This window comes from Muscardinus avellanarius (assembly GCF_963383645.1).
Source record: "Muscardinus avellanarius genome assembly, chromosome: 13".
Taxonomy (NCBI): domain Eukaryota; kingdom Metazoa; phylum Chordata; class Mammalia; order Rodentia; family Gliridae; genus Muscardinus; species Muscardinus avellanarius.
In genome coordinates, this window is record NC_137799.1 from 6683439 (window position 1) to 6696811 (window position 13373).

Consider the following 13373-nt stretch of genomic DNA (forward strand, 5'->3'; position numbering starts at 1 on the left):
CTTCAGGCATGAGGAGATCCTGCCTCGGTCAAGCCAGGCCGAGCCGGGGCTTTGGTTGCTGGCTCATAAATGTATCCTGGCGCATATAAGAAACTGTCAGATTTAACTTTTTAATGAAAACAGAGAGCCAGGCGTGGTGGTGCACGCTTGTTATCCCAGTACTTGGGAGGCCGAGACAACAGAATCACCGGCCGGGCGTGGTGGCGCACGCTTGTCACCCCAGCATTCGGAGGCTGAGACAGGAGGACCGCGGTTCGCAGACAGACAGCCTCAGCTACTTAGTGAGGTCCTCCGCAACTACTGAGATCCTGTCTTAAAATAAAGAATAAAAAATAGGGCCGGGTGTCGCTCGGAGGTTGAATGTCCCTGGGGTTCCATCCCCAGACTTGCAAAAAAAAAAGAGAATCACAGGTTTGTGGCCAACTTAAGCTATTTAGTGAGTCTCCGTTTCAAAATAAAAGAATTATAAAAGAGGGCTGGAGGTGTAGCTCAGAGGTAGAATTCCCTTGGGTTCTATCCCCAGTACCACAAAATCAAACAAGCAAAAGAGCCCTTCAGAGCAGGTATTTAGAATTCAGTTTCATGGTACAGCACTGCTCTCTTAAGAAGCGTCCTCAGAGTAGTCTCCCCAGCTCCGATCGTGTGTGTGTGCGAGTGCGCGCGTGTGTGTGCGCGCACGCGTGTGTGTGTTGCTATGGATTGAACCCAGAAGCATTCTACCTCTGAGTTACACCCAAGCCCTTTTTATTTTTTATTTTGGAACCGAGCCTTGCCATGTTGCTTGAGAGTCTAAGTTGTAGAAGCTGGTCTTGAACCTGTGATCCTCCTGTCTTAACCTCCCACAGTCTCCCAAGAACTGGGATTACAGGCATGCACCAGGAAGTCTGACCAAATTATCCCACCTTAAAACCCTTTAAAGAAATTACACACAGGGGTCAGGCATGATGGCATAGTGTATCTTACTACTTGGGAGGCCAAGAGGCGGAGCTCAGGTTCAAGGCCAGTCTCAGCAACTTAGTATAAAGACCTTGATACAATAAAACAGGGCTGGGTGTATAGCTCAGAGGTAGAATGCCCCGGAGTTCAATACCTTGTATCAAAAGAAAAGAAATTACACACAAGGGACCTATAAAGTAGTCAGGTGAAAATGTGCGGAACTTGAAAACAAAGTCCCATGAAACTCACCTAGATTCAAATATTTTACAAAGCTAACTGCCAGCGCTCCTCGCCAACGGTCTGCTCTGTGCTGGGGATGGACCCCAGGACCTCAGGCACACTGCACAGGCGTCACGTCTCGGCTGCACCCCGGCCCCGCGGGTGAGCCAGCGGGCCCACGGTCTGCGAGCAGGCCAGTCCCGTCTCTTACCATGTCCCTCCACCTCTGTTCTCTATGCATAACCAGCTCAGGAGCGCCTCGGAGACGGCTGCTCCCACCGGCGCTGCCTGCTCCCGAGCAGCTGGTGGGGTAGGAGCTGCTCTGCGGGAGGCCCGTGGCCTCGCGGCCCTCGGCCTCGCTGCCCTCGGCCTCCGCTGCCCTCGGCCTCCGCTGCCCTCGCCGCGTCCCCGCGCTCTGGCCTTCGGTCTGCAGCACTGGCACGTGGCCTGCCGGGCGGTGGCGTCCTACCACCTGCCCCGCGGCTCGCTAGGAGCCAAAGGAAGGAGCACGAGGGTTACTTACTCACTTCTGGGGAGGTCTAGGATTAGAAGGGTGACAGAGACAGACTGTTTCCTCAAAATGCAGTAGTTCACGTCTTCATCCTGAGAGAGAAAGCCAGTTGTACAGCGTGTCAGCCGCTACCCAAGACCAAGAGGAGAACGTTTCCAGGCGTAAGGCAAATGAGCAGCTCCAGCCAGTGAACTGTGGGGGCAGAGGGCAGAGGGCAGAGGGCAGAGGGCAGAGGGCGCGCAGGGGCAGAGCGGCCGCCTCTCGTGCGGGCTCCAGCGAGGATGAGAGCAGTCCTCCAACACTTACCATGTAAGAAGAAAAGCCATCATTCTTTGTGCGGTCCAGGCTGAATCCAATCTAAGGGAAGACGGGCAGGTAAAAGAGAAGTAAATATCCACACAACTGCCTTTCTTATTCAAAGAGCAGAAAAGGGAGTTTTCTGGGCCCAAATTTTTCTCAATTTTCTCAGCATTAATTTTGTAAGAAATTACTGCTTGAGTAAAATCACTAAGTATTAGATTTATTAAAAAATTACAACTTGGAGCCGACGTGGTGGCGCGTGCTTGTGATCCCAGTACTTGGGAGGCTGAGACAGGAGGATCGCAGGTTCCCAGCCAGCCTCAGCTACTTAGTGGGGCCCTCTGCAGCTTAGTGAGACTGATTCAAAAACAAAGAATAAAAGGGCTAGGAATGGAGCTTGGAGTTAGAATGCTCAGGGGCTCCCAGTACCTCAAAAAGGAAAAGAAAAAAGAATTACAACTTGAGAGCCAGGGCAGTGGCACATGCCTGTAAGTCCCGTGACTTGGGAGACTGAGGAAGGGAATCACAAGTTTGAGGCCAATCTGGCCAATTTAGCAAGATCCTGTCTCAAAATAAAAAGGGCTGGGGGCATAGTTAAGTACTTGCCTAGCGTATGTGAGCCCTGAGTTCAATCGCGATACAAAAAAGGTGAAGGAAAAAAAAACCTAAGCCAGGTGTGGTGGTGTCCGCCTGTGATCCCAGTGCTTGCGAGGCTGAGACTTCAGCAATAGCCTTAGTGACTCAGGGAGGCCCTCAGCAATATAGCAAGACTGTTTCCAAATAAAAAATAAAATAGGCTAGGAGTAGCCACGCGTGGTGGCGCACACTTGTAATCCCAGCATTCGGGAGGCTGAGACCAGTGAATCATGGTTCACAGACAGCCTCAGCTACTTAGTGAGGTCCTCTGCAACTTAGTGAGACCCTGTTTTAAAATAAGAATAAAAAATAGGGCAGGGGTGTAGCTCGGAGGTTGAATGGCCCTGGGTTCCATCCCCAGATCCCCCCCCCCAAAAAAAAAGACTAGGGGTATAGGTCAGAGGTAGAATGCCTGTGGGTTCAGTCCCCAGCACCACACACACACAAAATAAAACATGTAACAAGAAGCATACTGGCACACTATGATGTACTGACATAGTACACACACAACCCCTAACTAATCCTACTATGCATCTTGTTACATGTTTCATTGTGTGTGTGTGTGTGTGTGTGTGTGTGTGTGTGTGTGTGTGACAGAGAGAGAGACAGAGACAGAGTTAGTTAGTTAGTTAGTTACTGGGGACTGAACCCAGGGACCTTCTACCTCTGAGCTACATCTCCAGCCCTATTTTATTTTTATTGTGAAACAGGGTCTCACTAGGTTGATGAGTCTCACTACTTGCTGAGGCTGTCCTTGAACCTGCAATCTTCCTATCTCAGCCTCTCAAGTACTAGAATTACTGGCCTGTGCCACCTCACCCAGCTAGAACTTTATTTAAACATTTTACTAAGCCACAGGCCCAGCCTCAGAGGCACTCACGGCTGCGTCCTGGTCTGCGGCTCCTGCGGGCTCGCGCACGGAGAGGCTGCTGACGTTAACCAGCATGTACCCATCCTTGAAGAACCCAAAGGTGTTCAGGTGCACTCTGTGCCTCACGTCGTCCTGCAGAGACACGCGGTGGAGCAGTCAGCACTGCGGAGAGCTGGCCGCAGAGCGCTCAGGCACAGCCCTGGCAGCCTATCCTTCCTTCAGACCTGAGGGCGCGCCTCAGACACCCCCGGGCGCGGCAGTCTGGGGGAGGGTGAGGTGGGTTAGGTCATCCCAGGGCGCTTGAGGCGCGCTCCAGGACTGGCAGGATGAGCCCTGTCTCCGCATCTTCAAGTCCTCCCTGGCAGCACAGTGCTGGCATCAGGGAGGCGCCCACCATGGATGGGCACGGGAGGGGAGGTGCACACACGCTCACTCCAGGCACACACACGCTCACTCCAGGCGCACACACGCTCACTCCAGGTGCACACACGCTCACTCCGGGCGCACACTTGTCACGTGTGCCTCAGTTGGCCTGGATTCACCTGACTCCTCTCACCGCGGGATGAAGGGGGCACCTGCACACTCATCTCATTTAAACTAATCTAATCAGCCGGGCGCGGTGGGCACGCTTGTCATCCCCGCGCTGGGGAGGCGGAGACAGGAGGATCGCGCAGGTTCGAAGCCAGCCGCGCTGGCCTAAGAGACCCTGTTTCCAAATAAAAATGTAAAAATAGGTCTGGGAGTATAGCCCGGAGGTAGAAGGGCTTCCAGGAACCCCAGTACCACCATAAATAAATAAATAAATATAGTAATCTAATCAGGTTATTTCTTTTTTCCAGATTTGTACAATACCTTTATTTTTGACATTAATACATACATTACAGAAAACAAAAACACAAGAAGCAAAGAACAAAATAATCCAGTCAAGCCGGGCGTGGTGGCGCACGCTTGTCATCCCAGCATTCGGGAGGCTGAGACAGGAGGATCACGATTTGCAGACAGCCTCAGCTTCTTAGTGAGGCCCTCTGCAACTCAGTGAGACCCTGTTTCAAAATAAAGAATAAAAAATAGGGCTGGGGGTGTAGCTTGGAGGCAAAATGCCCCTGGGTTCCATCCCCAGTACCGCAGAAATAACTAACTAAATAAATAAAATCCAGTCAAACGCAGCTCTGTTGGTTCAGCTGGCCTTCCAATCCCTCTGCACACACACCCCATCTGTGTGATCAAGAATGTAGTATGAAAGCCGGGCTTGGTGGCACACACTTGTAATCCCCGCGCCTGGGAGGATGAGACAGGAGGATCGTGCTGGTTTGAAGCCAGCCTCAGCTACTTAGTGAGGCTCTCAGCAACTTAGACCCTGTTTCCAAATAAAGTATAAAACAGGTCTGGGAGTGTAGCCCAGAGGTAGAAAAGCCCCTGGGTTCCACCCTCAGTAACACACACACACACACACACACACACACACACACACACACACACACACACAAAGACTAGAAAAATAGGGCTGGGAGCATAGCTTGGAGGTATAATGCCCCTGGGCTCCATCCCAAGTACCACACACACACAAAAAAAAAAACCACCAATCCCAAGACCCAAAGCTACCAAAGTATCTTTTCTTTTCTTTTTTTTCTTTTTTTTTTTTTTTGCAGTACTGGGGATGAAACCCAGGGGCATTCTACCTTTGAGCTACACCCACAGCCCTATTTTTTATTTTTTTTGGTGGTACTAGGGGTGGTACCCAGAGGCTTTCTACTTCCGTGCTACACTCCCAGACCTATTTTATGTTTTATTTGATAACAGGTTCTCACTAAGTTGCTGAGAGCCTCACTAAGTAGCTGAGGCTGGCTTCGAACCTGTGCAATCCTCCTGTCTCAGCCTCCCAAGCGCGGGGATGACAAGCGTGTGCCACCACGCCCGGCACAGCCCTATTTTTTATTCTTTATTTTGAAACAGGGTCTCACTGAGTTGCAGAGGGCCTCACTAAGTAGCAGAGGCTGTCCTCGAACTGCGATCCTCCTGGCTTAGCCTCCCTAATGCTGGGGCTTCAAATGGGCGCCACCACACCTGGCTTACCATAGTATTTTTTTTTCTTTCTTTCTTTTCTTTTCTTTCTTTTTTTTTTTTTTTTTTGTGGTACTGGGGTTCCTGGGAACCCTTCTACCTCCGGGCTACAGTCCCAGACCCATTTTTATTTTTTTATTTGGAAACAGGGTCTCTTAAGCCAGGGAGGCTGGCTTCGAATCTGCGCAATCCTCCTGTGCAATCCTCCTGTCTCAGCCTCCCAAGCCAGGGATCACAAGCGTGCGCCACCACGCCCAGCTTACCTTAGTGTTTCTGATAACCAAGGACAGGGTACCAACACCCAGGGTGGCTCCATAATCCCAGTACTTGGGAGACTGAGACATGGAGATTGCAGGTTTGTGGCCAGACTCAGCAACTTATCAAGGCCATGTTTCAAGATAAAATGGGGCTGGGCTGGATCTTGGAGGGAGAATGTCCCTGAATTCCATCCCCAGTAACCAAACACACACACTCAGCAAGATCTGGCCGAGTTTCAAGGGACAAAACCCAATGCAAAAGGAAGCATGCAGCCGGGCGTGGCGTTTGGGAGGCTGAGACTGGATCGAGGGTCACAGAAGCCTCAGCTACTCAGTGAGGCCCTCTGCGACTCAATGAGACCCTGTTGCCAAATAAAAACACTACGTCTGGGGGCAGAGCCTGGAGGTCAAAGGTCCCTGGGTCCCACTCCTAGTGCACTCAAATAACAAACAAAAGCCGCAGGGCTCCAGGCCCAGCATCCGCAGCGCTCCCTGTCCTCTCACCTGCTGGCTGCGGAGGCCTCTGGGAATCCCGCTTCCTCAGGTGTCTGTCTGCTGGACTTCACTCCCCTTAGGACAGAGCCTGCTGGAGCAAGGCTGCACTCCCACAGAGAAGACACAAGTCAGCTCCGAGGCGCTGCGAGCTGTCGGGGGGAAGCCCAGCAGCCGGCACCTCGTCGCCCTTCTCAGGACTCAGAGGATCGCGCACTACCAGGACGGTACACATCTACCACCATGCTGGGTGCGCAGGAGAGAGAATAACTCAACAGCATGGAAGGAACTCCAGGCGCGGGCCGTGAGCAGGCCTGCAGGGGCACAGGAAGGAACATCCGAGTCGCGGCCCTGAGCTCACAACGCCTGCACAGGCCGGGCCTGGAGGCGCGGCGAGGGCGGGCCGTGAGGATCTTCTCATTTTTAAGACTTTATTTCCATGTTTATTATGTATTTATCTTGGGTGTTGAATACATACTAGAATTAACATACAACTTGGGAGAAATCTGGCATTCTCCACTGAATGGATTAAAAAGGATTGTAAAACTATAAAACACTGGTTTAAGTGTAAATTCTAAATAATGGTAATCTGAGTCATTTTCAGCATGTGCGCGGTACCCGGGATGGAACCCAGGCCATTCTACCTCTGCGCTGTCATCCTAGCTTTATTTTATTCTTTATTTTGAAACAAAGTCTCACTAAGTTGTGGAGGGCCTCACTAAACTGCTGAAGCTGGCCTCAAACCTGAGATCCTCCTGTCTCAGCCTCCCAGGTACTGGGATTACAAGCATGCGCCACCATGCCTGTCTACCATTTTATATTTTACTTCATTAATTGTGTGTGTTTGTGTGTGTGGTACTGGAGATGGAACCTAGGAGAACTCTTATTTCTGAGCCACACTCCCAGCCCTATTTTATTCTTTATTTTGAAACAGGGCCTCACTAAATTGCTGAGACTGGTCACAAACTTGAAATCCTCCTGTCTTAGTCTCTCAAGTACTGGGATCATAAGCGTGCACACGAGGCCCAGCTAGCATGTTATATTATACGTAAATATTTGTATGTGGTGCTGGGGATGGAACCCGGGGCATTCTGCCTCTGAGCTACACCACCAACCCTACTTTATTCTTTTCTTTTAACAGGGTCTCGCTACGTTGCTGAGGCTGGCTTCGAATCTGTGACCCTCCTGTCTCAGCCTCCCAAGCGCTGGATTACAAACATAGGCCACCATGCCTGGCTTCAGTAAAACTTGAAATTTAAACAGTGCTTCTTCTAATTAATTCAGCATGTAGATGCTTGTAGTTGAACCTGTGACTACCGAAGTGACATCACCTCCACGCACCTCCTCCTCCCTCTCCTGGTGAAAGTTTCCTATCAAAGAGGAGCCATTAGCCGGGCGTGGTGGCGCACACTTGTAATTCCAGCACACGGGAGGCTGAGAGCGGAGGATCATGGTTCACAGACAGCCTCAGCTACTTAGTGAACTGAGCCTTCCCAACTTAGACCCTGTTTCTAAAGAAAGAATAAAATATAGGACTTGGAGTATAGCACAGAGGTAGAAGATCTCTGAGTTCAATCCACAGTACCACAATAAACAAACAATAAGAGCTGATGTGGTGGCGCACACTTAAAATCCCAGTACTAGACGGGTGTGGTGGCGCACACTTGTAATCCAAGTACTAGGGAGGCTGAGACCCGAGGATCACGGTTCGCGGCCAGCCTCGCTACTTAGTGAGGCCCTCTGCAACTCAGTGAGACCCAGTTTCAAAATAAAGAATAAACAAATAGGGCAGGGGTGTAGCTCAGACATCGAATGCCCCTGGGTTCCATCCCCAGACCCGAAAAAAAAAAAAAAAAAAAAGACTAAAAACTGGGGCTAGGGGCGTAACTCAGATACAATGCCCCTGGGTTCCATCTCCAATACTGCAAAATAAAAATAAATAAACGAATAAATAAATAAAAATAAAATCCAAGTTCTTGGGAGGTTCCGACAGGAGGATCACACGGGTTCGAAGCCAGCCTCAGCAACTGAGTGAGGTCCCACAGCAACTTAGTGAGACCCTGTTTCAAAATAAAAAGTAAAAGCTAGTGTGGTGGTACGTGCTTGTAATCCCAGTATGTGGGAGGCTTAGACAGGAGGATCACAGGTTTGAGGCCAGCCTCAGCAACTTAGGTCCCACAGCAATTGAGACCTTGTTTCAAAATAAAAAAGCCAGGCATGGTGGAGCACACTTGTAATCCCTGCGCTTGGGAGGCGGATACAGAAAGATCGCACAGGTTCAAAGCCAGCCTCAGCTACTTAGTGAGGCTCTCAGCAACTTAGTGAGACCCTGTTTCCAAAGAATATAAAATAGGTCTGGGAGTGTAGCCCAGAGGTAGAAAGCCTCTGGGTTCCACCCCAGTACCACCACCACACACACACACACACAGTTTGGGGGTGTATGTCAGACTTAGGATGCCTCGGGGTTCAATCCCTGGTACTACAAATGGAGAGGGAGAGGAAGCAGCCCAACAGCAAGGCCAGCCCGGGGCGCCCCTGTAATCTGAGTACTTGGGAAGTTGAGACAGGAAGAGCACACGTTCCAGGCTAATTTCAGCACTGTTAAAAGATCTTTGGTGATTTAACAAAGCTGTTTCAAAAGAAAAAAGAAAATAGGGACACAGAATGGCAGGGTGGCACTCACTAGTGACCCCTACTTAGAGGCTGAAACGGGGGACTACAGGTTCAAGGACACCCTCAGGAAGCAGTGCACTCTCATCAACCTAGCGACACTGTATCAAAGTCAAAATAAAACAGGGCTGGGAGTGTAGCTCAGAGGTAGAATGCCCCTGGGTTCAATCCACAGTACCATACACAAACACACACACAAGAAGATAAAAGAGTCTCTGAAATTTTTCCAGCCTTGTATTAAAAAACTTCAACAATGGCCGGGCGCGGTGGCGCGTGCTTGTCATCCCAGCATCTAGGAGGCTGAGACAGGAGGATCGTGGTTGTGGACAGCCTCGGCTACTTAGGCCCTCCACAACTCAGTGAACCCCCACTTCAAAATAAAGAATAAAAAAATAGGGCTGGGCATCGCCCCTGGGTTCCATCCCCAGTATTATTAAAAAAAAAAAAAAAGAGTCACTTGAAAGCGCTATAGATTATTCCACTTTGGTGCCTAAAGGTAAGCAGGTAAATGAAGAGGACCCCTCAATTTATCAATTTCACCTATCCAAGCCCAACGAAACGGAAGTCTGCTGCCCTGGGGCCACACAATTGCTTAAAGGGCGGCAAAGCTCATGCTGCTGGTTCAATATGAGGCAGAGGGGCCCGGCCCGCCCGCCTGCACACCAGGAAGGCGATCACATCCTCCAACCAACCCAGAACGCGAGTGCAGGGCGGGCCTGCATGGTATCAGGCAAATGCGCCTGGCGCACGCTCCCTCTCGATTCTTGAGGCACACTGACAGTACCTCATCTTCCCGGTGGGGTCTGCTGGGCGGTGGCACCAACATCTACCACTGTGCCCTCCCCAGCAGTGTTGGTGCCAACTCCTCCCTCCCCCCTCATTTACCTGCCAAAGAGCAGTGGGCCTCACCCGCCGCGGCTTCCCTTCCTCCCTCCCACCAGCCTCACACGCAGTGGCCACCCGAAAGCTCCAATTAGCAGTTACCAACATAACTTGCATTTTGGTATTAGGGGTTGAAACTGGGGGCAGTCTGCCACTGCAATACATCCACAGCCCTGTTTATTTTTATTTTGAAACAGCATCTCACTAAATTGCTTGACAGTTGCCTCAAACTGGCAACCCTCTTGTCTCAGCCTCCCAAGTATTGGGATTATAGGTGTGTGCCCCCACGTCTGGCTATATTTTGTGCTATTTATTTGTGGAACTTGAGATTGAGCCCAGGGGCATTCTAACTCTGAGTTACACCCCCAGTCCTACTTTTTATTTTGAAACACGGTCTTACTAAATTGTGGAGGTCCTCACTAAGTAGCTGAGGTTGGACGCAAGCCCGCGATCCTCCTGTCTCAGCCTCCCGAGTACTGAAATTATAAGTGCACCACAACACCCAGCTGTGCTTTTTAGCACACTGTAAAAACTATACTCAGATAATCCTTAACATAAGACTCCAAATTCTGTCATGAAAAAGCTCAGCACACATAAAGAGCAAAGGATGTAGGTAAGCCTCCGGCGTCCACACGCGCCAGCGCTGTGGATAATCCCGGTCCTTGGGAGGCTGAGACCAGAGGATTGCAGGCTCAAGGCCAGTCTGGCAATTTGCAAGACCCTCGGCAACTTAGTGAGGTCCTATTTCAAAATAAAGTAGGGCTGGGAGTATAGCTCAGAAGTAGTATGCCCCTAGGTTCAATACCCAATACCAAAAAATAAATAAAAAAATAACAGAGCCCTAACATTTTTATAGGTACATACTGAAAATTTTGTGGATGAAATAATATGATCCCTTTAATTTGCTCTCAAATAATATGGGAAGACAATGACACATGCTGCCAGCAATGAGGGTAAAGGGGAAGGAACTCTCACAAACGCTGGTGGGGGGTAAACTTACAGAGCCAGCATTTATCCAGTTGGTACCTTTTTTTGGTGGTATGTGGGGTGGAACCCAGAGGCTTTCTACCTCCGGGCCATTCTCCCAGACCTCTTTTCTATTTTATTTGGAAACAGGGTCTCACTAAGTTGCTGAGAGCCTCACTAAGTAGCCGAGGCTGGCTTGGAACCTGTGCGATCCTCCCGTCTCAGCCTCCCAAGCGCTGGGATCACAAGCGCGTGCCACCACGCCCGGCTGCCAACTGGTACTTTAATTTGAAGAATAAAGAAGGGCACTGGAGTGGGAGCCAGGAGGCATAGTCCGTATTTCTAGCTTTGGAAAACAGCTCAGGAGTTTCTTTAAAAATTAAACATAAGCCTACCATATGACCCAGAAATTCTACCCCACTGCTGAGAATCACGCAGGAGAAATGTTTAAAACACTTGGCCCCATAAAGACTTGCACATGTGAGCGCTTACAGAAGCATTTTTTATATAATGGTCAAAAGTGGAAACAAAGCCCAGTGTGGCGGCACATCAAAGTAATCCCAGTACTTGGGAGGCTGAGACAGGAGGAACACAGGTTTGAAGACAGCCTCAGGAAAGAGTAAGACTCTCATAAACCTACAGAGACTCTGTTCCAAAAAAATAAAATAGAGCTAGAGGGTGGCTTGGAGGCAGAATGCCCCGGCTTCAAACCCCAGCACCCCCACACACACTCTCACGAAGTGGAAACAATCCAAATGTCCATGACCTGGGGAATGGCGAAGCAAAAAGGAATCTACCCTTCTCTTCAGATGGTAGAATATCCATCAATACACAGGAACGAATTACTAGTAGTGAACCTCAGAAACATAACTAAGAAACCAGGAACAAAAGCCCACCTACTATGTGCTTTTATTTTTTATAAAATACCCAGTCAGGGCCAAACCACAGAGGCACCAGGCAGAGGAGTGGTTGCCTGGAGCTAGAGGCCAGCCCGGGAATTAACAACAAACCAGCATGTGGCATCTTCTGGACGCGTTTATGGCCGGACAGTGATGAGTAGGACAACTCAGTACTTTGGAGGCTGAAACAGGAGGGTTGGAGGTTAAAGGCCAGCCTCAAGATTTAGTGAAACCCTGATTCAAAATAAAATATATACATATGTAGAGAGAGAGGGCTGGGGGCGTGCCTCGGTGGTAGAGCACCCTGCGTTCAATCGCCAGTACTAAAAGAAAAAGAAAAAGGAGAAGACTTATTTCCGGGGTACAGTCATTAACCTGCTGGACACCTGCAGGTACGTGGACGTCTCAGAGGACTTTTAACTGTGAGTTGTCAAGCAAGACCGGAAGCTTATCATCACGATCTCTCCCTTAAGTAACGGGAGCAAGGAAGCAAAGGCAGGTTCCCTAGGTAGGAACACAGTTTTAATGCTGACCTGCCATTCTTAGCCCCGTCCATCAAGCGAGATCTGAAAAGCACCCGGGGATCCCCGCTCGGGTCAGTCCGCGAGCGCCCCGAGTCGGTGGACCGCGGCGGAGGCCCCGTGCGCCTCCGCGCCGCCGGACGCCAGGGCAGGGCCGAGCGGGACCCGCGGGCCCGGGAAGTGGGGCCGAGAGTCGGAGGAGAGTCGGCCCGGGCGGCGCCGCGGCGGGGCGGGCTCCCAGGGCCAGCCCGCAGCCCCCGCCCCGGCCGCCCGCAGACCCGAGGCAGGCCGCGGCGGGCCGGGAGGGGCCTCGGCCTCGCCCGCCGCCCAACGCCCTTACTTTGAGAGCCAGGTGGTGGACGCGGCCCAGGCCGGGCTCGGCCAGCAGCTGCAGCAGCCCCAGCAGCGGAAGAAGCGGCGGCCAGCGGGAGCGCGAGCGGCCGAGGCGCGCCGAGGCGGCCATGTTGGTTCCAGCATCACCAGCTGTTTCCTCCCGCCACTTCCGGGGTCAAAGGGCGCCGCGCCGGAAGGGGCGGGGCGCGGCGGCCCCAGGAGGGCGGGGCGGCTTGGCCGGAGCGTGCGACCCCCCGGGACGTCGTCGCGGGGTCTCTGCGGCCACCGCCGGCCCCCAGCCGGCCTCCCCTTTGCGGACTTCGGGTTCAGCCGAGAAGTGAAACCGCTGGTGGGGACGCGATGGCGGTTGCCATAACAACGAGGCCGCCCGGGACCAGGCCGGGCCTCTGGAAGCGACCCCGGAGCGGAGGGACCCAGGCCGCTCGGTGCCCGGCGGGCATGAGCGGGGCACGAGTGCCCGGCTTGTCCACTGTTTCTTTCTCTTCCCCCCCCCCAGAACCCTCCTTCCCACGGAAACCTCAGGAGAAATAGTTGGCAGTCATAGGATGCCTGGCGTCCTTAGGAAGCAGTCCGCTGGGCTCTTGGTGGCGGTTAACCCTTGGACCCCTCGGGTGAGATGGGAGGTAGGTATTCCCGGTTCTCCCCACTTTGCAGGTAAGCAGCCTGAGCCCCCGAGGGATTGTCATCGGTCCCACTAAGCTGGGAGTCGCGTGGAAGCTCTTTAGCTGTTGGGGTTGGGGGTATACTTCAGTGGCACCTAGCATGCCCGAGGCCCTGGGTTCCATCCCAGCACTAAAA

The 13373-nt window shown here is 51.7% G+C and overlaps 1 protein-coding gene across 1 annotated transcript in view; it reads right to left on the reverse strand.

Annotated features, from left to right (window-relative positions):
* The window catches only part of GPR107 (G protein-coupled receptor 107), a gene marked incomplete at both ends in the record, with an annotated part of 60818 nt that extends 48134 nt beyond the window's left edge, over window positions 1-12684 (reverse strand). Inside the window, 4 exons of the mRNA XM_080708871.1 lie at window positions 1679-1758; window positions 1973-2023; window positions 3483-3605; window positions 12562-12684. Coding sequence (XP_080564997.1) covers window positions 1679-1758; window positions 1973-2023; window positions 3483-3605; window positions 12562-12684 — 377 coding nt within the window. The remainder of the gene's footprint in view (window positions 1-1678; window positions 1759-1972; window positions 2024-3482; window positions 3606-12561) is intronic.
* Window positions 12685-13373: the final 689 nt, after the last annotated feature.